The 27,170-nt window shown below is 45.2% G+C and overlaps 1 protein-coding gene across 4 annotated transcripts in view; it reads left to right on the plus strand.

Moving 5' to 3' along the window:
- CUX1 (cut like homeobox 1) overlaps positions 1–27,170 on the plus strand; it is a 1,380,044-nt gene that overhangs the window by 547,933 nt on the left and 804,941 nt on the right. For all 4 annotated transcript variants that reach the window (XM_078679377.1, XM_078679375.1, XM_078679376.1 and 1 more), the window contains exons 9-10: positions 4,289–4,337; positions 25,579–25,683. In XM_078679377.1, the coding sequence (XP_078535503.1) occupies positions 4,289–4,337; positions 25,579–25,683 (154 nt within the window). The remainder of the gene's footprint in view (positions 1–4,288; positions 4,338–25,578; positions 25,684–27,170) is intronic.

Raw genomic sequence — 27,170 nt, forward strand, 5'->3', positions numbered from 1 at the left:
AGACCTATCGCATCTTACCTTAGCCCTTTTGGCGTTAGTCGTCTCTGGGATCGACTACGCCAATTCCTTGTACATAGGCATCCCAGATTATCAACTCAAACGTTTGCAACTTGTTCAGAATCAGGCGGCACGCCTCATCTTCCATCAACCGAGGCACCATCACGTCCGCCCCCTGCTAAGATCTTTGCACTGGCTCCCTGTTTCTGAATGCTGCAAATTCAAGCTGGGCTGCCTTGTTTTTAAATCTCTGGGTGGCTTAGGTCCTACCTTTATCTCTTCCCTCATTCATCCTTATGTCCCCTCTCGCAATCTTTGCTCGGCTCACTCGGCTTTACTCAAAATCCCGAGAGTCAAGCGTAAGAAATGGGGAGGTTTAAGATTCTCATTCCTTGCTCCATCTTTCTGGAATGCCCTCCCATTGGACATAAGGCTTGCTTCTCCCTATACCCGTTTTAGATCCCTTCTTAAGACTTATCTGTTTCGCATTGCATACACCTAAAAATGTTTTTTTTCTTCTCCGTTCTCTTTCTTTCTCTCTATTTTTCCTGTTGCTGCTGTGCACTCCCTTGTCCTGTCCAGGCGGTGCCCACCGTCCTTCTCTGCCCCAGCGCCAAGAAACTGTATAGTGTATGCTGCGCTTTACAAATTCCTTTCACATCACATCACATCACATTGCAAAGGCTTGTAATATTTTTATTTGCAGGCCTTTCAGCACTGGGAAAGTTGTGCTTACTGTCCTATTGTTTGTCTAGTTCATTTTGTGTGAGGTGCGTTCTTTTGTGTGCCACCTTTTCCTTAAGACATTAAACTATATAAACTGGTATCTGCCTCTTTCTGCTGCTGTGGGCTCACAAATATTTGTGATTATTATTATTTAGATGAGTTTAGGTGATTAAACTGTTATACTGTCAAGTCAATCATGATGAATTTTACAGAATAATCAATTATTTTCATAGCGACCTGGCAAGACAAGTTGTCGTATAAAAAAAGATCAGAGGTGATGAGTTGCTTCCTATATGTTTTGTTGTTGCATCTGTCCAATTTGTATGCATTCATCTTTCAACATTTCACAAGAAAGTTATTTTTTTTAATGTTCAGCGACTTTGAATACAAGCTTTTTTCCTTGAAATATCTTGAGTGCTCCACTAATTAACATGTCTAATTGTGGAAAACAAATACACTAGTATTGGAGAATTATGTATTTTGAGTCTCTCTAAATAAGTACACATAGTTGAAGTTTTGAGGAGAGAGCTGGAGCCGTCATCTGCCGATCTGCATTTTCTGGGCAGAATCTGTTTCCTCAATAGTAAATAACATACGAATGAAATCCTAGATCTTTTACTTGTCACCCTTTTAATGAATTCTACTTGTTAACTCAAAGCCTGCTTCCATATTTGTCCAGCAACTGGCACCTTAGCAACTAGTGTCATTCTTCTTGAGTATTTGAAGAACTCTGTGTAAATTAACGGATTAGCCATTCTGTAAGCGTGAAATTCCTAGCGTGATAGGAGCTACAAGATATAGCTAATATTTTATACTAGTATTTTGCCCTAGAGCATACTACAATTTTCGGGTATTTGACTATGACACTTTGACTTCTTTCAATCTGTGCCCCAAACAATCTGATACAGATACTTTAAAAAATGACTGCCGATAGATGTTGGATCCAAATGGTCAAGCATTCCATTTAAGTCGTGCTTATTATCAGTCCTTAGTGTGCAAACATATCCGCCAACTTTCTTAAAATTTGGAAAGGTTAACCTTCGAAACTACATCTGCATCATTGGCAGATGGAAGGCGGTACCCTTTTCTCCTCCCTGAGTAGACACCCCACCAATGTGGTGGTCAGTTGTGTAGAGAACTTTAGATATTCAAGGAGGAGTCATGCGATGATGCACCCTTAGTTAACTTCACGGATATGGGGGAATGAGCTTTGAGCCAGGAAATTCACATGTTGCGCTCTGGGAATGATGCTTGATTGATGATTTGAAATGATGATGCAAAAAACACTCCTCTGCATGGCTATGAAAAGACTCGGTGGGACCCCTGGTGATCTAAGAATATTCTATAGTTTTGTTCTAATATCTTACATATTTGTAAAGGTACCAGGATGAAAGCTTGTCTTCTATCCATTAATAAGGAGCAGATCCGCAGTTAACTGGTCCTTGGATACCTATATCTTTCAGGCAACTGGTGAAGATGGGGCGTGAGAGCATGTTGATTGCTGCAGAAAGCTCCTGGAGACTGAGGACTGCTGTGTCTCCTCTATCATGAGCAGTGAGGAGTGCGGTTTTTGCACTGTGGGTGGACCTGAATCTGGACTGTTTGGCATCTAGGAGCTGGTGGTTGCTGAGGTGGTCAGTGAGGCATTGGTTGATTAGTTTCTTAAAAAATGCTGGTATGGTAGAAGAGAGGTGGTCTGTAGTTGGAAAGAGTGAACATGTCAGCCAATGGTTTCTTGAATAGGGACATGATGGTGGCATGTTCCCAGATGTCTGGGAATGTGGCACAGTCAATGGAGCCATTGCGGATGGGTGTTAATGCTTCGCTGATAGCTAGGAGTGTTTAGTGAAGGCGTGGTTGGAGCAGCAATCCGATGGAGCCCCCGAATGGCTGTTTTTCATGGAGGAAGTGATTTTGATGGTGATGATAGAAGGCTATGAGATGAGGGTTCGTTCAGCGACCGTGATGGGAAATTGAATTGCAACGGTGGCTGGGTCTAGTTGACCTTCGAAGTTACTATATTTGGCGGTTATTTTGATACAGAAGAATTCAGAACGTTTGTTGCAGAGGTCTTGTGAGGGGGGATGTTGCTGGAGGCAGCAGGAGATGTGGTGAAAACTTTGATTACAACGAAGACTTCCTTGCTGCTGTTAGTGCTAGTGTCGAAGCGATCAGCAAGATGTGTGCTTGATGTTCCTTATCCGCTGGTTGTAGCGTCGTAGAGCTAAATTGAAGATTTCTCTATCTGCAGTGTCTCTACTGGTTTTCCATGTGCGCTTTAGTTGCTTGCATTGACATTAATTCAGCCTCTTTACCAGCTTTATGCCAGCTGGCCTGTGGTCAGGCTTTTGCCGTTGATTTGTGCTTAAGGAAAGCCTCCTGAGTGATTTCACCTCATGTTCAGCTGGGCAGTGGGAAATGAAGTCCTGTTGCTTGCCATTTTCTTTTAAAGATGGTTTTTGGTGAGAAAACCGTGATGTCACTTGTGCGGATGGATAATGGGAAATCTAGTGATGTCACTTCCTATGCAAATTGGAAATTCTTTAAGCAGTGTGCAGGAGAGATTTAATCATTGTTACATATTTAATCTATCTTTTCAGAATCTGATTGAGGTTTAGTGGAGTGTCCCTCTGAAAACTAGCCAATTCTTATATTATTTATAAAAGTCCTGTGCTATAAATCTTCCTGACCAAATTGATCATGTGTATTCGCTGATAATTGATTATTCACAGGTTTCTTTTTAAAGCGCTAGAGTATCTTTAAATGCTGACATGAGTGTGGCAAAGTGGATATTAAAGGTATAAACCTAGTGATGTTGTTGATGTAAGAACCCCAAAATTCCAGATTGAGTTTGCAAGGGTCAGTAGGGACTCTGTCTACATTTGAAGCCCTGTTGCCAATCTGTTAATCAGTTATGGCGGTCCAATGATTGGGCTGGCTGGATAGCTGGACTGGCTTGTTCCAGTAATTCGGGATAGGACAAGGGGAGAGGTGTGGCGCAGCGGGCAGGGCATCTGACTCCAGAGCGTAGGACTCACGGTTCGATCACCCGCGGCAGCTCAACACCATGTGACTCTGGGCACCAGCTCACTTAATCCCCGACTGCCCCCAGTGCCTTGAGACCCTTAGGGGTGAGTAGTTCGCGCTTTACAAATACTAGCTTTAGATTTAAGGGATCTCTGTCTCATGTACAGAACATTTTGTGTCCCTGGGATAATCGGAAAGTGGTGCAAAATGTTGATATTGCTAATCTTTCAAGAATATAGTTCAGGGCTGCTATAGGTATCTTTATTTCCTTGGGAGACAATGTGCCAGGCATGCTAAGCAGTCATCACAACGTATACCTTCCTAATACCTAATATTCCTTTTCCAATTTTGCCTTTTTGATACTATGGAGTCTCCCTCTTAGTGTGGTTCCCTGTGAAGGTATACATAATTGATTGATTCTACCAAACATGTGCTTTGTGTTTAAATCCACAAATTGTGTCAGGATTCATTGCAATTGACTGTAGCGAAAGTTTTAATTATTTATTGCTAATTTAACTGTTCCTTTTTTTTGCCATAGGGCTGATGAAATTGAGATGATAATGACAGACCTCGAAAGAGCTAATCAGGTAGGCTTTAAAGTCCTTGATTTGTGCATGTTTGTCTGATTTTTCACATTTTCATCTTTCTTGGATTGGCCATAAGCTAGTTTGGCCCTATATTCTGATTCACATGTTTACTATCCAAGTCATATTAGATTATCAGCCAATTGTAACACAATGCGGACTTGGTTCAAAAAGCAGAGTGGGGGTGGGAATGTTTTATTTCTAACTGAAGGCGTAATACAAACCTTGGCAAAGCTAGTATGTCTTGCCTTGAAGACCTATTGAATGTGCCAATGATTTTTAGTGATCTCAATATCTGTGCGGCATGGCGAAAGAGGAAAGGTGCTATGGCGCCTACTACTGTGGTTGTCATTTTGTAGCGGAGCATATGTCACCATGCATTAACACACCTACAAAATGTGACAAGCTTTTTTTGTCCTTTCTTTTATTTACCGATCCGAGATGGATCTGTGAACAAAAAGAACAAGCATTGGCATAGCCAATAGGTCTCGCCTTTGGGAGGCGGATGGTTCGTCTGCAACTACTTCCTTCTTCACTCGCCATGTGGCTGATGTAATGGACTGCCAAGATGTTACTCTCTTCAACTGAATGATGCACGTTACTCTGTTTTTGGTTCTACCTTTGATTGAGAAAGAGCTCATAAGTAGATACAAAGAGATGATGCTGAACTTCAGTTCTTGTCCTGACCTTTTTTCATGTGGGTAAATTGTCACATCGGACTCTCCATCAAAGCTGGCTGGCATCTGACTTTACTGTCATGCCCAAGGTAGTTCCAAATAACACTTTCCTTTCCAGGCCTTCATGAGATCCATCCACCACTGGTGTTACAATTTGGTCTCATTGGGGAGCTCTAGCATTTACTAATATGTGAGGTCTTGAGTCTTTGTAGAGCTCTGTAATGCAGTTTCTCGGGTAAGTTAAAGATTTGAATAAGAGAGGAAGCCAAGTGTATGAAAGAAATCTAGTCTTTTAGAAAGGTCCTCCTGAACTCCATTGGAATGTTCTTAACTTATTACTTATTCAATCTTAGAATCAGTGACGAAACCTAGAAAGATCTTCATCTTTTGCTGAGCCTGTTTGAATTTGTCGCTGTTGACAACATACCATAACCCTGCAGCAGATTCACTTTCATGATTAGATGCAAACACTGCTGCTTTAGGTATGGATTCAACAGCATAATATAGCCCAGATACACTATCAGCCTCCCGTCCTGAGTTTGAGAAACTCATTGATGAGAATAAGCATTGGCAAAGCCAATAGTTCTCGCCTATGCAAGAGCTATTGGCTTTGCAAATGTGTTTTAGCCATGCTGTACACCAGCTTGGCTGCTGTTAAGCATTGCTAAATGTTAGTGCCATCCACCAGAGTGGTGTGAAGTTTCTTAGAATTGAATGACGAAGAGTGAAGTAAAGTGTTATAGAGTGGAGTGGCAGAGTGTGTTGTATATTGTAGTGGCATACACTGGAATGGCATAAGTGTAGAGTGGACTGGTGTAGAGTGCATTGGCGTAGAGTCCAGAAGCATTGAGCTCAGTTGCATACAATGTAGCTTCAACACAGTGACATAGATTAAAGTGGTGCATCGCAAAGTATAGTGGCGCAGAGTAGAGTGTCGCAGAGTGCAGTTGTGTAGAGAAGAGTTAAGTGGCAGGGAGTAGAGTTGAGTGGCATAGAGTGGTGCAGAGTATGGAATGGTGCAGAGTAGAGTGCAGTGGCATAGAGAGGCTTATAGAGTGCAGTGACATAGAGTGCAGGTGCGTAGAGAGCATTGGCATAGAATGCAGTGGTTAAGAGTGGAGTGGACTAGAGCGCTGTAACGTAAAGTAGATTGTTCCAGAGTAGAACGAAGTGGCCCAAAGTGGAGTGTTGCAGGGTTGAGTGCAGTTGTGTACAGTGGCATAGTGTGTAGTGGCGTACAGTAAAGTGGTGTTGGGTGCAGGGTAGATTAGAGTGGCGTAAAGTAGGTTGACATAGAATGCAGGGGCATAGAGTTGAGTGTTGCAGAGTAAAGTGCATTGCATAGAGTGCAGTTGTGTAGAGTGCAGGTTTGCAGAGTGGCATAGAGTGGAATTGTGCACAGTAGATTGGTGTGGTCTAGACTGAAGTGGTGTAGAGTGCAGTAGCGAAGAATGCAGTGGTGTAGAGTGGCGAAGAGTGCATTGGCATGGGGTAAAGTGGCACAGGGTAGAGTAGAGAGGTTTAGAGTGTAGTGGCATAGAATAGAGCAGTGACTTGGAGTGTTGCAGAGTATAGTGGCGTAGAGTGCAGTGGCATTGAGTTCAGTGACATACAATGCAGTGTCATAGAATGCCGTGGCATAGATTGGAGTGGTGCATAATAGAGTGCAAGTGACGCAGAGTGGAGAGGCACAGAGTAGAGCGAAGTGGCCCAGAGTGCATTGGCTTAGAGTTGAGTGATGTAGAGTCGAGTGGCATAGAGTTCAGTGCAGTGGCATAGAGTGCAGTGGAGTAGTGCAGAGTGGTGTAGTGCAGAGAGTGCAGTGTTGCAGAGTAGAGTGCAGTTGTGTTGAGTGCATTGACGTAGAGTGCAGTGGTTAAGAGTGGAGTGGCGCAGAGTGAAGTAGAGTCGGCTGGAGTGCAGTGATGTAGAGTAGATTGTTTCAGAGTAGAGTGAAGTTGCGTGGAGTGGTGCAGAGTAGAGTGCAGTGGCATAGCGTGGTATAGAGTGTAATGCAGTAAAGTGCAGTGGTGCAGAGTAGATTAGAGTGGCGTACAATGGATTGGCGTAGAGCGCAGGTTCATAGAGTTCAGTGTTACAAAGTAAAGTACAGTGATGTAGAGTGTATTGGCATAGAGTGCAGTGTTGCAGAGTGGCGTAGAGTGAGATTGTGCAGGGTAGATTGGTCTAGCCTAGCCTGGAGTGGTGTAGCATGCAGTTGGCAAGAGTGCAGTGGTGTACAGTAGAGAGGCGAAGAGTGCATTGGCATAGAGCGGTCTTGAGTGCAGTCATGTAGAGTGGAGTGGTGCAGTGTGCATTGGCGTGGAGTGGTGTAAAATGGAGTGATGCAGCGGTGTGGAGTGTTGCAGAGTGGAGTGGCATATATTGGAGTATTCATGGTGTGGTAGCAGACTGCCATTACAGACAACACATTTTCATTTGAAATGACCATTACATTTGCACAGACATACAGTTTTACTAATAATACTATACAGTGCACAGATTAAAATGTGTGGAAATTGCCTCACCTAGTGTAACGATCTGTTTTAATCATATTCAAGTATATTTTCCAACACTTCAGAAATAACGAAAAATTCCTTCTACTAATTCTGATATACTCTGAAATACTTGCACAGTTCATTTAAATGTTGTTGTGTGCTAGAAAAAACTTCTTTCTTACCCTGGCAAGACTGTCACATTAATTCGCTCCCTTTGAAGTCAGAGAAAGAAAAGTAAACAAGCACCCTCGGAAGACAGCACCTGACATTTGACCTTGGTCTCTGAATGCACATCAGATGTGACCATGTGAGAACATGATATACAGGTCTGTCTATAGAAAGGGAGCCCTCATAATAATATTGTAAATAAGGTTTGGGCAACAGCAAATGGAAAATCAAAAATACAAAAATAGTCCTGGATTGTTCACCTCCAGAATAGTCACTCTATTGGAGGGTATCGATCCAGATGCATGTTCTTATGTGGATGACATTTATCTCACAGACGACGAGATTTGGATGCATCTGTGTCGAGTGAATTCCATAATTTGTACCTTTGCTGATATGGGTTACAAATTTAATTTTGCAAAATCGCACATTGCAGAACACACAGTGTTGTTCCTCGGCTATGAGCTGAACAATGAAGGTAGAGGTTTGGCTCCTCACTTCTTGGAGAAATGCGCACAATTGCGCGCTCCTACAACACTGAAAAAATTACAGTCTTTGCTGGGCTTTTTGAATTTCGGCAGAACTTACATTCCGGAATATGCCCAGCGTATCAAGCCTTTGTATGCTTTGATACAACCAACTTTCTCAAAATCATGCTGGCTGCCTGAGCATTCAGCCATTTTGCAATCCTTGCAGGCTGATCTGCTAGCTTCTAAATATTTACTGACTCGTGATAACCACACCAACCTGGTAATAAGAATAATTCCTGGGACGGTGGGTTTCACATACCTCACTTTTAATGAAGGTGACACAGTACCTATTGCTTACAAGTCACACTTGTACACTTCGGCTGAGTTGCGGTTTCCCACAGTGGAAAAGGTTTTAACTGCTGTACAGATGGCAATTCTTAAGGAACGAGCACTGTCTCAGGGGAAACGCATGCTAGTGGTAACACCCTGTCCTCACTTGGAGGCAGTCACGAAAGCCAGTGTGCCAAATTCAAAAGCTTTGCACCCTCGGTGGATTCAGTGGGCTGCGTCATTGTCATCCACGGATGTCATGTTTATTTTTGACGCCTCCTTACGGTCGCAAGAGTACTTGCAGTATGAATTCGTTCATCCTGCTCCTCTGGCTATGCGACCTTTGGAGGACTTCCATTGCATCATTTACACTGATGGGTCGGCGCAGGTTGCGCATGGCTCTAAACATGCCTACGTTTCCGCATGCGCCATTGTGGTCGGTGCTATGTTGAATGATGAGTTCATTTCCAGGGAAGTACACACGCTGCCCCTGGGTGACTGCACCGCACAATTAGCAGAGCTTCGTGCACTCTTACTAGCGTTAGAGTACGCGGATCCAAGTGTTACTACTCTGATTGTAAGTGATTCTTACTACTGTGTCCAGTCTTACAATGAAAACTTGTTCTTTTGGATTCAAAATGATTTTCATGATTCCAAGGGTAGCACAATAAAACATAAAATGATCTGGGTTCGAGTGGCAGAGCTTAAGGCTATGTTGCCCCTCGTTTATGTAATACATACTCTCGGTCATCAGCGCGTAGGAGTTCACGCTGTTGGCAACTCGCTAGCTGATGAAGCAGCGAAATCAGCAGTATCTACATACTTAGTTGCAGCGGTTACTAGGTCTAAAACCAAGATTGATAGCGACATCTTGGCAGCGATTGCTGCCTCTGAGAAGGGAAGTAAACATCCTGCGGGATTCCCTTCGAAGTATAAATACCACTTAAGTCCCGAAAAGGTTCCTTTTGTGACAATTCCTGATGTTGGGGAACGGCTGATTCCCAACTCGGATCGCAGAGCAGACTTGATTACAGCGGCTCATGAAGGTGTGGCGTCTGCGCATGCGGGCGTCTCGGCCACTGTAACTCAATTACAACAACGTTTCTGGTGGCGGGGACTGTACAAACAGACGCGTGATTATGTCCTTCTATGTGACATATGCCAGCAGATTAAACCTTCAACTGCTGCGCGTCCGCCACAGACACAGTTGTACATTTCTAATAAACCGCTAAGTTGTGTTTATTTAGATCACTGCGGTCCTTTTTCATCTGATACTGCGTATAAGTACATCTTAGTAGCGGTTGACTCATGCACACGCTTTGTGTGGGTATGGCCACATCGCAGCGCTGATTCACGGACTGTCATTAGAGATTTGCGTATCTTTATAGGGATTTTTGCCTGTGGTACCTTCCATTCGGATCAGGGTCCGGCTTTCGCCTCTAAGGCGTATAAGGATGCCATGACTTCGATGGGGGTCCAAGTCAAGTTTTCGTCACCCTACAGACCTGAGGGTAATAGTGTAGTTGAGCGAATGAACCGTGATTTAAAGCAATCTTTGACAGCCCGAGTTATAGGCACTGGCAGAAACTGGCTAGCTCACCTCTATGGCGTGCAGCGTGCTCTTAATAATCTCCCTAGAAGGTCTCTGGGTGGGCGGACCCCATACGAAATGCTCTTTGGCATCAAGATGTACGTCCCTGACCTTGACGGTCTAGACTCGGTGGTTCGCGCCACTTCCTTTGACGCAGATGAACATTGCAATGTTTTACAGAATCTACAAAAGACCAGAGACAGTCTTGCAAAGGAACATTTGCCCTCCACATCGGATGATGCGTTGCAGATCCCGGTAGTTGGCTGGCTACCCCAGGTTGGAGAACTGGTTCGAGAGAAGATCGACAACAAGAAAGAGTTTGGTCCCTCCTATCGAGCTCCAGTGCCAGTGCTTGGAGTGAAGGGCACAAGAACAGTCATTTTACCACCACTTTCAGGTCGTAAGGAAAACAGGTTTATTTCTATTGACAATGTTAAGATACACAGAGTGGCCGATTCTTCTTAGCATGACACCAGCTGTTTCCTGTCCTTCCATTGTGAGAAATTCAGTTGTGCCCACTGCTTCTATTATTGAACCTGAAGTGGCCATCGAATTACCTGCTGTTTCCAGTCCTTTATTAAATAATTTACCAGGAACTAACATTGATGAGACAGACTATGCCTATCCCACTGATTTGTCCATACCTGACCTGCAAACACGTTTAGCCACAGAATCCAGATTTTCCTTTGACTCTGTTTCTCTTACCTCAAAGAAACCCTCTCGTGTTGCGGTTTATGCAAGCCTGTTCAAAAAACATTTTTTGATACCACCTTGGACTTACATTTGGCTAGTCCTTATTTCGATTTACCTTTTTATGTCAATTGGTTTTGTGTTTTATTTTTTTCGAATCATCAATGGACATTATGTCGAGGAAAGAACATGCATTACTCATTTAAATGGAACTTTGGCCCCACTTTCCTCTTCACATTCTGCACACAGATTAAAAAGAGACTTGACTTTGGTTAACATCACAGCATGGCCTGTCCTGGATGGAATCGTGTGGGATGCAGTTCGTTTTCAGATTCATGGCCCAACGGAAGTCGTTAATGTTCCTAATGTACTTAGAGTGAATATGGGGGATGTGGTGAAACAAAACATTCGTTCTGATGATTGGGATGTTAATGCTGTGGAAAGTTTGTTTTCTGATTTAAAATACTATGCTGCTTTTGATGCTGAAGATTTATATTTGGAATCTGCTAATTATGGTGAATTGTTACCAACATTATGGCAATCACTTCTTACACAAAACGTCTTCCCGAAGGGAAACTGTTAATTTCACTCAGTGGGAACATTGCCCAGCACCTACACAAGGAAGTTCAGAGACGTTTCTTAAAAAATATACTTATTTCACTGACTTTAATCAGTCCAATCCCGAGTCCTTTTATTTTAAATTTCACAAACAGCCAATGTCCAAAGTTAGACTTACCGATACTAAATTGTTGTATTCGAAGGCCTTTCTAGATCAATTAGTTACTGGAGGCTATGAGCTATGGAAGCAAACAATCGACCTTAAATCGGTTTGGGGTTCGAGGGCCTGGCAGGTACAAGGCATTGAGGCTTTGCACCGTGCATGTCTCATCCCGAATCATATGTTGTTTTTAAATGAAACGATTTCCCAGACCACATGCTTTGGATTGGCTACTTCTAAAAGATTGAACACTCCATCTTTCCCGGAGTTAGAGGAATATGAAGGTTGGGGTAATTTTACTCAATTGTCCATTACAGAATTACAGGCTCTGCTTCTTAATTCCTCCTTTAACATTTCCAGTGTGAATCCTAAGGGTTGGCTACTTTGGCACCGTAGTGCTGATTCTTGCCAAAAAAGATTTTTAAATATAACTGACGGTTTTAGGACTGTTAGATCTGATCCCCGGTTTGACTTGAGTCATACTGTCACCTCTTACTCTGTAGGAAAGTTATGTCAAACTTGGCTGAAGCATTCAACTTTACCTGCGGTTAAGTATCACCTTTCCAAACTAAATGCAGACGTGGATTTGAATGATTTCATTAAAGGCCTAGCTAGTGGCAGGTCGAAAAGATGGTTATATGGGGTTTACAATGAAATTTGGAAACTGTCACAGATTGAGGCTGCTACACGCCTTAGGGCTATTGATCAGGCGAATCTTGAGAAAGTGCTTGCAGTTGTTGACAATAGCATTAACGTGCTTTCCTCTAGAATTTACACATTGGATAATATTGTGTCGTCTGTTGTTGATATTGTGCATGATGAAGTGTCAGTATTATACCATGGTCAAAATCAATTACGGTCAATCATGCAGTTTGCATGGACCCTTCAAACTCTGAAAATGGGTAAAGTTCCCTGGGGATACATGAACGTTTCCTCTTTATTTGCACCGTTTAATTTGACTGACAAACAACGCTTGCTTTCTATGCGTGATGCTTCCTTTTCTATGTTACATATTGAAAGGTTGGAATCTTTACCTTTTTCTGTGGCAGAAGCCACTGCTGCTACGTGGCTTATCCACGGTTTAATAACGCTGCCTTTTGCTTTATATAAGTTTTCTAATTGTATGAAATATGTGCCCATAGGTAGGTATGAGCCTTTAGGTAGCGGTTTTCTTCATGAAGTCTGGTCACTCCCATACACATACAGATGTTTCAAGGATGAACAGGAGGTTTATCTAACAGGGGAGGAGTGTACTCAGACGCCAGATCATTCTTTAATGTGCAGACACATACAGTTACACGGTTCATGCAACAAGGACCGTCCAAATATGGCTTGCATTTTACAGGGCACACCAGTTCCTGCTATCATCCCCACGTTTAAATTGTTAGAGAATGGTAGTTATTTAATGCTCAATAATGAAAACTGTTGTGGGTTAATTAAAGGTATAGCTTTCATAGTAACAGTAAGTGAGCGAGTTATTTGCTGCAGAAATGTTCTTTATCCTCCCACACGTGAACATACGGAGTCTTCCATTTGGCCACAGATACCGACCTTGGGAGCAGAATTCAGCGGCATGGCTAGAATAAGAGCTCTTTTGTCCCAGAAAGAGGTGGCCTTGAGCTCGGCCCGTGAAACTTTCATGCTTCACATTGCCAACACCCGTACGGAGGTTCAGGCTCTATTAAATACTGATTTGCCTTTGCATTTCGGAGCTATGGTTCGTTCTATCTTTAGCGCATCCTCCACAACGGGCCTAGCTCATTTTTTTAAAGTTGTTAGCAGTGGTCTCGTGACTTCCTTTGAGAAGATTTTTGGAGTCATCCCTGCCTTCTTCCATTCTATTTTTTCATCCTTGTTTGGAGGTTTCCCGTTTTTCCTTGCATTAGCGGCTGGCGCTTTGGTGGTTTTCTGCCTTTTTAAATATGGATGCCCTTCCTGTGCAAGACCACGCGCAAGTGCTACTGACGCGGTTTCGCAACCGCATGCTTGATTATTATGGCACACTGCCGTTGGCGACTCTAAGCACGGCATTTGGATTATCTTTTCGGTTCTCCTATTTTACCTGTGTCCAGCCTGTATTTCGCTGCCTGACCTGTGATTTCCTGTGGGCCATTGATTTGTGTCTCTGCGGACCGATTTCTTCTGACGTCGATTTTAATCAGCTGATGAGTCCTATCATTGCTCACGAGTTGGTTTGTTCTGACGAGAGGATTATGGCCTTGGCGGTGGCGCATGGACTAATGGGTCCCTGGGATGTATTGTCGGCAGCGCAGAATTTCTTGGAACGAAGTTTTCTTGAAAACCCACCGAGCTGTCCTCTGATGGTTATAGAGGATCCGGTGCTGGGAGATCACGTATGTTCCTTTCATCTTTTAAATTGGATGGCTGAACTGTTTTCGGATGAGGACAGTGACTTCCTCCTGGAAGCTGTTGCAGCTTACTTTTCATATACAGTCTTATCATAAACACTGCCTCGAGGTGACATGCTGATTAATAGCATTTCCTTGATTTTATTGACTTTTGGTCAAGACACTTTATTTTTGCTTGCCTATTGGCTTGAGCCACGTTATACTTTTGGGCTATTTTTTAGCATTAGTTTTTTTAATTGAATTTTTATTCATGCTCAATTTATGGTTGGGTTCTGCTCTCATGTGATGGCACTTCTGTTATCTTATTTAGTCCGTTCTCGGATCATGGGGGGGTGTTATATAGCTCCTATATATCCTTATATCGTGTTAAGTTAGCATAGGTACATTTAAGATTTAAACGCCATTTTTCCTTTCTTGCAACTTCTGCACACGACCCTTAATTGTTGACTTAGCTTTCAACCTAGTGGTTTGCCGTGGTGTATGTGAGAATAATATGTTATTGCTCTGATATCAGCTTTGTTTAATAAACCATGTCTGCACGGAGAGTGCTGAAGTTTCAGGAGCAACACGATATGGAATTGTTATGAGGTCTGATCTCCACGCCTTCATAGTCATAACACAAGTGCAGCCTTTGCCAACTTGGGCTTGAGGTGGGATTGATATTGCTTTGCACGAGAATTGTTAACACACTTGATGCGGTGCACATGCAGAGAGAGCTGGTGTATGCTGATGTGATTCCTTCAAGCTAGGACACTAAGGTATGGGCCCGCCCTAAAACAACCCAAAGAGACCTTCTTAGCTAATAATATAATATATGTGTTAGGGAGGGTGAGATATAAGTGTTGTTAACTCTTATTCATTACAGCATGTTAACATGCTGTCACCATTCGCTTTTTATGTCTTAGTAACTATGCTGATAATTTTGCTACTGATAATAAGTATACTTGTATTATCTAAGATACTGCGCCTGAGAAGACGGCATTAGTAAATAAACATTTCAAATGCACATGTGTCTTCTTTACTCCATGTTCTGGTTTGTAATGATAATATAACGAAAGAGTGTTCATGAGTTCCACGTACCCTGAGGTACTGTAAGTTCATGTTCTGGTTTGTCTAAACATTGGGAGTTTGATATGTCCAATGAGACACTGTAGCTAGCTCGGTAAGGGGTGAGTTGGTTGCTGAGGTAAGTTTTGGGACACCCTAATTTGCCGAGGTTCCACTCCTCTGTGCACAGTTCTGTGTGAGTACAGAAACCCTGCGACAGAGCTTTTTCGAAACCCCATAAGGTGAGTTGTGAATCTCAGAGCACGCTGTCGGCGAGAAAACCTGAAACGCGCGATTCCTCAGGAAGTCTACAAGCCACTTGAGTGTCCTATCGGTCACCCCCGTTAATTGCAGGGCCTGCAAAAACACGGTATGCGAGACAGTGTCAAATGCGGCACTCTGGTCTAAAAGTATAAGTGCCACAGTGTCGCCAGCGTTGACTTGCTGACGCACCATATCTGTGACCCCAAGTAAAGCGGTTTCAGTAGAAAAGCCCGCTCTGAAGCCTGATTGGGAGCCATGAAGGGAATTTTGGTAATTCACAAATGATGTCAATTGAAAATTGACATGCTTCTCCAAAATTTTGGAATACGCATGAAGAAGGGAGATCATTGCGTGGGGTCAGCGATGGGAGAACCATTGTGTGCTTCCAGATAGATGGAAAAATAGCCTCTTTGCAAGAGGCATCAAGCAGCTCCATGATCAGCATCAGGGAGGATTGAGTATATTTCTGAAGCAGTGACAGGAATGGGATCTCTGGTGGAGTCAGATTTCAGGCTACCCAAAATCCGCCTGAAGGAATTAATTTCTAAGTGTGCCCAGAAGTCAAGTTTGTCAGTATGTTTAACAGACAGGTCTACCTGTACGGGCCTCTCATTAGCAAAATGATGGAAATTCCCAGATTGCTGTTTGGCATTATTCGCCGTAGATTCCTGAAATGAACCATAGATTTTTTCAACTTTACTCAAAAGCAATGTGTCACGCTAATCGCATTGTGAAGCACTCAAATCAGAAGAAGCAGGTAGGCAATCGGCCCCTGATAGATTTTTTTACAAACTTGAATAATTGCGTGGGATTGTTCTGTGCTCTGGACACAACTGATGTCACATAATCTGTGCGTTCAGTCTTGCAAAATGTGTGATAATCCCTTAGAGCCTTTTTATAAGTTAGTTTAGCCTCTGGTGCATGCATCTGTCTCCAATGCCTCTCCAAGATTTTACATTTACTTTTTTCCATTTTTAGTTTCTCTGTAAACCAAGTGGCAGGTGGACGGTGGTTATTTGCATTAGTGGCAGATAAAGGGATGCACACCTCAACAGAGTTAGAAATTCAGCTTTGGACGGCAACCACATAGTCTACAAATGAAAGGCTGACCATGGGGGCAGTTTTGAAAAGTATATTATTGAACACGTCAGTGTTCAGTTTCCCCCACTTCCTAGATTTGGCTAGAAGACCAGAGACGGATCAAGTAAGTCACCTGAGTTTAGAAAGCCAACTAGTAAGTGATCGGACCACAATACAGGCAAAGCTGGGGAGCAGCAAATGTTGTGCACAGCCAAATTACAGAAAAAACTTCAACGCATCCAAAACGCATCAGCGAGACTCATTTTGGACATCCCTCGCCAAGATCACATCACCGGCCACCTGAAAGACCTCCACTGGCTTCCCGTCAACAAGAGATTAACATTCCGTCTCCTCACCCACGCACACAAGGCCCTCTACAAACTAGGGCCCGAATGCCTCAACACTCGACTATCCTTCTACACACCCACCCGCCAACTAAGATCCTCCAATCAAGGCCTCGCCGCAGTTCCGCGTATCCAAAGATCCACCATGGGAGGTAGATCCTTCTCCTACTTGGCGGCCAAGACCTGGAACTCACTCCCCACTCACCTCCGCCTTACACAGAACCACATCTCCTTCAGAAAAGAACTTAAAACCTGGCTATTCGATAAATAATGAACCCCTCCCCAAGCGCCTTGAGACCCTCTGGGTGAGTAGTGCGCTATATAAATTCCTGAACTTGAACTTGAACGTGCATATTAGAAAAGATGGGGTCAAGGAGATGGCCAGCCACATGAGTAGGCCCCGATTACAGAGCAATATATTCACCGCCGCAAAATCAGAAATAAGTGCAGCACTGGTTACACAGGTTGTCTCTTCAAAATGTAGTTTTAAATCACCCAATATAGCAAAATTGGTAGCGTCTACTAGGTATGGTATAACTTAATCCGGAAAAGACGCGGCGCAGGCCCCTGCAGGCCCAGATGGCCGATAAAGCAAGATTATCAAAAATGTAAATTGGGGGGTTAAAATAAGTCTTAAAAAGAGCGGCCTCACCACCCTGGAAGGGTAATGTATCAAATTTACAAGTGAAAGAAAATTTAAAAATAATGGCTATACCTCCCCCAATTTTGATTTCCCTATCTCGTCTAACAATAGCATAGTTAGGGGGCAAAGCAATTCCCCCTCTGTAAATGTAGAACACAGCCCATCAATGTACTTCATGCAGCAACAACCTAGTCGAAACAAAAATATTTAAACAATGTATTTTACACCGATGCGCTTTGTTCTACGTTAATAGTTACCCCTGACAAAGGGGTCTTCGCCAGAAATGCATTGTGTGTACATTATTACGGCTACTGTGGATGAAAACGTGCTGGAATGCCTGGATAGGCATTTCTCATGCATGTGAAAATTGGAAGCATGTTGCCTCCGCATGAACTTTGCCATCAATGAAACTGGAATGAACTTTGATTACTACTATGAATTACTTGGTTTAAATTCTACTGATGTTGAACTCCACTGTGCGACTCGGATCTGGGGCGCTCATCGTGCACCAGTGTGTATGTTCAACATTTACATGTGCTTGGGCCAGAGCATGCCGAAAAAAACCCTGTGAATATTCTCAAACTGTTCAAACAAAGTGGTGTATCGCAGAGATACCCCTTCGGGGGTGAATCCGGTGCTTAACAAAACACAGACCCCCCCCCCCCCAATATGTTTCTGTCTTTTAGGGAGGGTAAACTCCATGTAAAATATTCTAGTTAGCTGTTGGATTGGTTATAACTTTCATTTTTAAACCAATGAAGGCACCTGCTCTTTCTTTTTGCCACTAAATAGTTTTTTTTAAAACAGATACTCTGAGCTGTATTTATTTGTGTGTGAGGTAATATGTTCTTCTGATAAAGGGCCAAGCAAAATCAAATCAGTTAGACATTTAGAAAATCAGTTCAGTTCAGTCCTGCGACAGCGATGCAGTACAGGTTTCAGCAATGAACAACACGCAACTTCATGTGTGATTCTACCTCTGTCACTTGTGCACTTAGATTTAGCGTTGGTCCATGGCTGCAGCTGAACTGAAGTACACTTATTATCAGAGGGGCACAATGGAGAAACTCAAAATATGATGTCATGCAGCGCAGTGGGGGTATATTGATATTAGCTACTAGAGCAAACCTTCGGGCATTCTCATAACAAGTTTAGGAAATCTTCATTGTATTTGTTACTTCTGATAGATACATCTGCCAGTGGATACCTCACCTTGTGAATATCCCCTTGTGTCAGCAACATTCGGAAATTCTTTTCGTAGCCTCGCGCCGACGTGAATTTGGACGTCACAGAGACACGGCATCGCACGCGACTCCGCTGACGTCACCGACGCCTACAATAGGCCCACGCTGGCGTGATGATATCAGTTCCCTTTTTTCCGCGTCGTCGACGCTAACGGTTTCGGGAATCTCAGTAGCCAACTGGTACTTTGTTGCCTAATTGTTACCGCTTTCTGCTTCTTTGTTTCTTGTCTCTTCGACGATGTCGACAAGAAAGACCGGCTTCAAGCCCTGCAGGGAGTGTGGGAAAATGATGTCCATAACTGACCCGCACGAGGACTGCATTTGGTGTTTGAGCTCTGATCACGATGTGGATGGATGTTCCTCTTGTCGGAAGATGAATCCAAATGGCCCTGAGGGAAAGAGAGACCAAACTCCTGGTAGCGAAGCTGAAGGCTGGGAAAGGAAAATCTTCGAGGTCTCGTTCTCGAAGAGCGAGGTCGAGGTCGAAGTCAAGATCCGGATCTCGAGAGGAGTCGTCTTCGAGGTCCGCTTCAGACCATGCTTCGAAGTCGAGGAGGAAGCATAAGAAGAAGAGACCTGAGTCCCGACGTCGTTCTGGTAAGGAGTCGGGCTCGAGGTCGAGGTCACCGAGGAAGGTTCGTTCTAAGGTGGTTACGTTGGATGTCTCGGATCATGAAGGTGAGGCCTCACCTTCGGAGTCGCGGGTACAGTCGCCGACTCCGGCTTCGAATCCGTCTCCGGCGCCGTCCCCGGCCCGAGCTGAGGAAGAGGTTCAGGAGGATGTGGATTCTGCGCCTGTCAAAGAGCCGAATCCGAACCCTCCATAAGACCAGCCTGAGGGTTTCCAGCCACCCTTTCCAGCCCCAGGCCAGGACCCATCGGCGTTTTTTAACGCTATGTATGGCGTCTTTTCAAGGGCGTGGTACCCCTCTGGCGCACCTTCGGGTCCCATGGGTCCTCTGGCCTTCAATTTAGGAGTCCCTCACTCCTATCCTCCTGCTCCATTCATGCCCTATATGCCGGCTCCGACGCCGCCATGGCAATATCCGGCTCCGCCGAGGTCGTCAACGCCGGTGCCGGCGTCGCCCGCTCCAGATCGACCTCGAGGGCATCCCACTGAGCCATCGGTTTCAATACCGGCGTCGATCCCGGCTCCGTCGGAGCCGTTGGTGGATCTGGCTGCGAGGCGTGTAAAGGAGAGGTCCAGAAGGGAAGCACATCGCCTTTTGGAAGAGCAAAGGTATATAGAGTCGCATCCTGATATGGAGAAGGTGAACTGGAGGAGGACTGTTTTGAGGATCTGGCTGACGCTGGTAGCCTGGATTTCTCTCCAGAGTGGGAGTTGCCATCAGGATCTGATACACCTTCTAAGGATGTCCAGCCTTATCATGTAGTGATGAGGAAGGCGGCAGAACTTCTGCAATTGACATTGCCAACAGTGGAGTTTCAATCCAATCTTCTAACAGAAGTTTTGCATTCGCCTAGCTCTGTGGTGGAACCATTGCTTCCGTTTAATGATGCCTTAACGGAACCCATTTTGGAGGTGTGGAAAAAACCACTGTCAGCTCCTGCAGTATCCAAGAGTGTGGCGAGAAGGTACAGGGTTGCACCTGAAGACCCTGCTTTTTTGACATCTCATCCATCACCAGAGAGTCTAGTCATACAAGCAGCCTGTTCCAAAAAGAATGTGAGTGTCTTTCCTCAGGTCCCCGGTGATAAAGAGGCAAAGAAACAGGATCAGGTGGCTAAAAAGACCTTCTCCTCTGCAGGTATGGCGTTGAAGTCAACTAATGCCACTTGCCTAATGGGGAGGTATGTGCATGCCCATATGGATACTTTGCGTACTATAGCTCCTAAGATTCCTGATGCCAACAGGAAGGATTTTGAGGAGGTAATATCAGATGCACAGGCTGCGGCGCGTCAAGTAATACAGAGTGGTCTTGACACTGCGGACTCGGTGGCACGTATCATGGGTACTGCGGTTGCCACTAGAAGATCAGCTTGGCTGAAATCCTAAGACTTTTTCGGCAGATGTTCAGGCGGCTTTGCTGGATCTGCCGTTTGATGGATCTGGTCTCTTTGGGAAAAAAAGCTGATACAGCCTTGGAGAGATTAAAAGACAGTAGGGCGACTGCTAAATCTTTAGGTCTCCAGATCAGAGGTTCTTCGGCCAGGAGATTCAGAGGTTTTGGACGCTCTTCCTTTCGGAATTACCGACAAGGTCAGCAGCAGCAACAACAACAGCAGCAGCAAAATTCCATGTACAGATCTTACAGGGGAAAGCAAAGAGCGCATCCTCGTGGACGTCAGGCCTTTTCCTCCTCCACCTCCTCCAACCCTCCAGCCACAGAAAAGCAGCCCTAGATCTGCCATTCAGGATCATGTGGGTCCGGTGGGGGGTCGGCTTACCCATTTTCTACGGGATTGGGAATCGGTTACATCAGATCTTTGGGTTCTCAATCTCGTAGAAAATGGGTATGCCCTTCCCTTTCGGGAATTCCCTCCCAATTACCCTCCTTGTCAAGGTTTTTGCACGCAGGAACACCTGTTACTCCTGCAGGAGGAGGTTCAGACTCTATTACGAAAGGGTGTGATAGAGGTGGTCCCAGAGCAGGAAAGGGGTCAGGGATGCTACTCCCGGTATTTCCTGATTCCCAAAAAGGATGGCAGACTTCGTCCAATCCTGGATCTCAGGATCTTGAATCTCTATCTAAAACAAGAGAAATTCAAGATGTTCACCCTTGCACAGGTTCTTCAAGCGCTGCTGGAAGAAGACTGGATGGTGTCGCTCGACTTGCAGGATGCGTACTTTCACATCCCAATCCTGAAGTCGCACAGGAAGTATCTCCGTTTTACGGTGGGATCGCAACACTATCAGTTTGCGGTCCTTCCTTTTGGAATTACTACTGCGCCTCGAGTCTTTACCAAGGTGATGGCGGTGGTGGCAGCACATCTCAGAAGGTCGGGGATTCCAGTATTCCCCTATTTTGGACGACTGGCTGATCAAAGCAGAGTCGTCGGAGAGAGTGCTCCAACATCTGCAAGAGACAACCCAGTTGTTGTACAGGTTGGGTTTTTCGATAAATGTACCCAAGTCTCACCTGGTGCCCTCCCAGCGCATCCTGTTCATAGGTGCTGGACACAACTGTATGTCGTGCATTCCCTCCTCCTCAAAGGATTCACGACATACAGGAAATTATTCCTTCATTTTTCAATGGAGCGGTCGTTCCAGTCTTGAAGGTCCTTTGTCTGCTCGGTCTGATGGCTTCCTGCATTCTGTTGGTCAACCATGCACGCTGGCACATGAGGGCGCTCCAGTGGTGCCTCCGCAGGCAGTGGTATCAACACAACGGAGATCTCAGGGAGTCGGTGAGGATCTCCAGAGAAGCTGCAGCGGATCTGTCTTGGTGGAGCGTGGAAGGCAACCTGTCTCAGGGGAAGCCTTTTCAGCTGCCTCCTCCAGTGGCCACAGTAATAACGGATGCATCCACTCTAGGGTGGGGGTGCTCATCTGGGAGACCTGGAGATCAAGGGTCTTTGGTCTCCAGATGAAAGGTTGCTTCATATCAACCTTCTGGAATTGCGGGCGATACGTTTGGCGCTCAAGGCCTTCCTCCCTTCCCTTCGCGGTCGGTCAGTTCAAGTCCTGACGGACAACACGACCGCGATGTGGTATATCAACAAGCAGGGAGGAGTGGGGTCGCAGTGTCTCTGCAGAGAGGCTTTGCGTCTCTGGTCCTGGGTTCAGGACCATCAGATTTGTCTGAGGGCAAATCATCTGGCCGGGGTTCTGAACGTGCGTGCAGACAGTCTGTCGGCAGTTCTCAGCCGACCACGAGAGGAAGCTTCACCCGGAGGTGGTTCGTCACGTCTTTCGGACGTGGGGCACTCCTCAGGTGGACCTGTTCGCCATTGGCGAGAATGCTCACTGCCTGTCATTCTGCAATCTCCAGTATCCGATCCAAGGAGCTTTGGGGGACGCGTTTCAGTTGAGTTTGGGAAGTCAACTCCTTTACGCATTTCCTCCCATACCCTTGATTCCTCGGGTTCTGAGGAAGATTCGCCAAGACCGGGCCCAAGTCATATTGGTCGCCCCGGATTGGCCAAGAAGGGTGTGGTACACAGATCTTCTCCACCTCTCCTCTCACCCGCCGCTCCGTTTCCCTCACAGGGCAGACCTCCTCTCTCAGATGGAGGGGCAGGTTCTACACCCCCTCCTCCAGACATTACACCTTCATGCCTGGAAATTGAACGGAGCAACCTGAATTCCTTTTCCTCCCACATGATGTGGCGGATGTCATTCTTTCAGCTAGTCCACTAAGTCCATCTATTCTTATAGATGGTCTAGATTTGTCACCTGGTGTGGAGAGAAGTCTGTTGACCCTTTGAAAGCCCATTTATCTGATGTTCTTCAGTTTGCTCTCTTTTTGGCGCGGCAAGGACTTGCTGTTGCTACAGTCAAGGGTTATCTCTCGGCTTTGTCTGAGTTTCTATGTTTGCTGGACCAGCCTTCTCTTTTCAAATCTCCTATAGTTTGAAGGTTTTTGAAGGGTCTCACTAATAAATTCCCTCCTACTCCTTTTATTGTGCCTCTATGGGACTTAAATCTTGTCTTAACATACTTGATGGGTGCTCCCTTTGAGCCCTTACACAAGTGTCCTATGAGGCTTTTGTCTTTTAAGACAGTCTTCCTGGTTGCGATCACCTCGGCAAGGAGGGTAAGTGAGCTTCAGGCTCTTAGTTCCAAGCCCCTTTTCTTGACCATTCATGCTGTTCGAATGGTTCTTAGGACCAGGGCTGCTTTTCTCCCTAAGGTGGTGACTCCCTTTCACCTAGGACAATCCATTACCCTCCCTACCTTTTATCCTCCCCCTCACCCTTCCAAGGAGGAGGAGAGGTTACACCGTTTGGACCATAGGATGGCGGTGTCTTTTTACCTGGACAGATCTAAAGACTGTCGTGTGGATGACCAGCTCTTCATTGGGTTTGCTGGCTGCAGGAAAGGAAGAGCGGTTCATAAAAGAACTCTTTCAAGATGGATCATCCTCTGTATAAAGATCTGTTACTCTTTGCCGGTAAGGAACCTCCAGAGGGTATAAGGGCTCATTCTACAAGAGCTAAGTCGTCAACCTCGGCTTTGTCTAGAGGTGTTCCTGTAGAGGATATTTGTAGGGCTGCAACTTGGTCCTCCCTCCACACTTTTGCGAAGCATTACTGCTTGGACTCTGAGGTGAGGAGGGATGGCCACTTTGCTCGCTCTGTCCTCCAGGATTTTCTGGTTTAGGAGAGTGGACGCCCTCCTCCGGGAGTGGGGACTGCTGTGGGAATCTATTCACAAAGTGAGGAATCCACTGGCAGATGTATCTATCAGAAGAACAAGTTACTTACCTTCGGTAACGCTTTTTCTGGTAGATACTATATCTGCTTGTGGATTCCTCACTGACCCACCCGCCTCCCCGTTGTCCACTCTTCTATGCCAGAATATCTGTATTGTATTTGTTTTATGGTCAAAGAAAATTGGTTATTTCAAATGTTTTCTTGCATTGACTTCACACTGTGTGTGTTACTTTGACTATCGTGTACTGTGTATGCTGTGTATATTTCTACTGTCATTGGTCCGTCCCGTGTGCCTCGAAGGCACGGAAAAAAGGGCGGAACTGATGTCATCACGCCGGCGTGGGCCTATTGTAGGCGTCGGTGACGTCAGCGGAGTCGCGTGCGATGCCGTGTCTCTGTGACGTCCAAGTTCACGTCGGCGCGAGGCTACGAAAAGAATTTCCGAATGTTGCTGACGCAAGGGGATATTCACAAGGTGAGGAATCCACAGGCAGATATAGTATCTACCAGAAAAAGCGTTACCGACGGTAAGTAACTTGTTCATTCTCACTCTTTGTGTTGTCAGATGTGACACTATGACATGTGTCCACTCTGTCTGTTGTGCACTTAGACTAATAAATGTGAAATGTTCTACTCATTTATTTCATTGTTATATACGTAGTTCACCACATAAGTAATTTATCATTATGTTGTTCATTTACAAAAAAATAAACGTTTTAAATGTTCTTGCCAGTATTTTTAGATCTACCATTAACTTTAACGTAAACTATAAAGCCTGGTGCTCGCCTTTAAGGCTCTCCACAATATTGGAGCTCCCTACCTCATGAATAAAATCCAGCCCTATACCCCATCCAGAACTCTGCGGTCATCAACACAGCACCTGATGATCGTGCCAAAGTTCTTTCGGTCTCAAAGGGGGGACCGCTCTCAAGTAGCAGCCGCAAAGCTATGGAATAGCTTGCCTCCCTCTCTGAGACAGATGCAGGATCTCCTTGGTTTTAGGTGACTCTTGAAAACATGGCTCTTCCAACAGTAGAGGAAGCGCATATTGTTATTTTCACACTGCTTCGTCAAGGGTTTTTGAGATAGCGCCGGGACACTCCCCAGAGTAGCCGTGCCTCAACAAATAACTTATAACATAGCATTAGCCAAGAGCTAAAATTATATGTATAATATAATTGCGGCTTTCAGTCAACCCTCTTCAACCATTGCTCTGTTGTCATTTTCTTCCACCGGTACAGCATGGTGAAAAGCGTCAGCTCAACTGAGCAAGTGACAGGGTTCACTTTGACTACATTCTGCCCTTTCACAAGTAGCACATTCCAAGCTGTTGACCTCTGGACTATGATGGTGGCAATGTGTGCTTTATGAGAGCAAAACATGTTTTTGCTTTTAGCTAATTGATTTTATTTCGTTATATTGATGGGGGTCCGCCAGGTTCCCAGACAATAACATTTCCTAGAAACCATGACAAAACCGCTATTGGCAAAGCAAAATTCCGGCAGCCTACGCCAAACCTATTGGTTTTGCCATTGCTTCTTTCTTTCTGGAAACGTGTGAATAGCAATGCAGATATCACCATGACATTCTTGCTCCTACCGTCAAACTGCTTTCACATGGATTTACATATTTCTTCATTGTGCTGCTTAAACCTTGCTGAAGTACATTTCTTATATTTGACGTACATTTAAATTGTTCTCCTTACTATGGCACAGATGGATAAATACCGTTGTTAAATTGAAGGTATTTGATCGTTTCCAATCTGTATTCTCTTCAGAGGGCAGAGGTGGCTCAGAAGGAAGCTGAGACTTTAAAGGAGCAGCTGTTATCCACGAACAAACCTCTTCGACAAGCTGTACAGACTCAAGATTCTACCGACCTGGTGAGAAATATTTACTTACGTTTGTTATTTTCTCTGTTCTCTGTTTCAAATTTCATCTGGGTGATCTATCCATTCAGTGTTTGCACCTGTGATTCTGCTGCAGTGTAATTGTATTGGTTTGTGCAGAGTTATTTGTTTTAAAATACATCATTTTTTTACCTATTGCCATCTTTCGTGCATATTTAACGCAAGGAATCTGATTGAGTTCTTAAAACGACTAGGTTGTTTGAGGTTACCTTTAGCTGTTTAGCGATATGAGTATTTTGAATCCGTCAATATTACATTAAGTGCAATGGCTAGAGCTTCCGCATGTTAGTATAGTCCCTCTACCCTTGCGAATTTTTTTTATTTTAACACCACCAAATTTCTCTCACCCTCAAAAAACTTCTCAAGTTGTTAAACTGCAATCTGAAACTCAAGTATTTCTGAGCTATATATTGACTCGACGTCTTACTGTCGGAACCAAGAAAAACGAACTTTTAGCGGCCAAAAGGCCTCGATTTTCTTGCGTCGGTATTGTCTGCGCACGGTCTCGAGTCTTCCGTCTCTTGGAGCCGGAATAAGCGGAGTTTTCTTCGCTCTCGGAACTTTGAGGCCTTCTCATCGCGACATGACTGCAAAACTTTTCGGACATGGAGCGGAGCCCGTTTAAGTACTGCCCGCTCTGTGGGTCCAAGTACCCACACATCGATCTACACCCCGTCTGTAACAAATGCCTTTCGCCTGACCACGACGACGGCAAGTGCAAGTTGTGTGCACAGTTCCGCTCAAAGAAGACTCTCAAGCTTCGGCGCGCGGTGCGCATGGAAGCTAAACAAGCGGCCCCGGATCCGGAGAACATCTTCGGCGAGCAGGACGAAGAGGACCAGGGTCATCATCTCCAAATCTCCCCACCCGAGACGGAGGTCGAGGCGGATCCGGGAGACGACGACGGAGTCGTGGGTCAAGGCCTTGAATACGTCGACGAGGTAGGAGACGACGATGAGATTTATGGGGCCGCGGCAGACAGCTCGGGGGACGAGCTCTGCCCAGAAGGTTACGAGGATACCGACCGGGACACGGGATCGCCTGTCGGCCTTACCCAAGACCCGTTGCCGCAAGCCACAGCCCCGCCTTCGGGCCCGGCCACGGACTTACTTGCTGAGGTGACTGTTTCGAAACCGAAACCATCGGGATCGACAACACCTAAAATGGCCGACCCGAAAACGAAACCGAAACTTAAGGACTCGAGTGTCCCTAAGATGGCTGCCGTGCCGGTGAAAACGACGGTGCCCGCTACCCCATCGACTCCGTCGACCTCCGGTCCGCAGAAGTCGAAGAAGTCCGTCGATTCCGATGCTGCAAAATCGAAACCGACGCCAGAGGAGGGGTCCTCCAAGAAAGATGGTCGGCACGGGTCAGCGGCTACGACGCCGTCCAAACCCGCCAAAGTCGGCTCCAAGGAGGCTACGCAGGCACACGGAAAGAAGTCTGCGCCCCGAACACAC

The sequence above is a fragment of the Lissotriton helveticus genome, chromosome 3_1 (genome assembly GCF_964261635.1).
Source record: "Lissotriton helveticus chromosome 3_1, aLisHel1.1, whole genome shotgun sequence".
Classification (NCBI taxonomy): domain Eukaryota; kingdom Metazoa; phylum Chordata; class Amphibia; order Caudata; family Salamandridae; genus Lissotriton; species Lissotriton helveticus.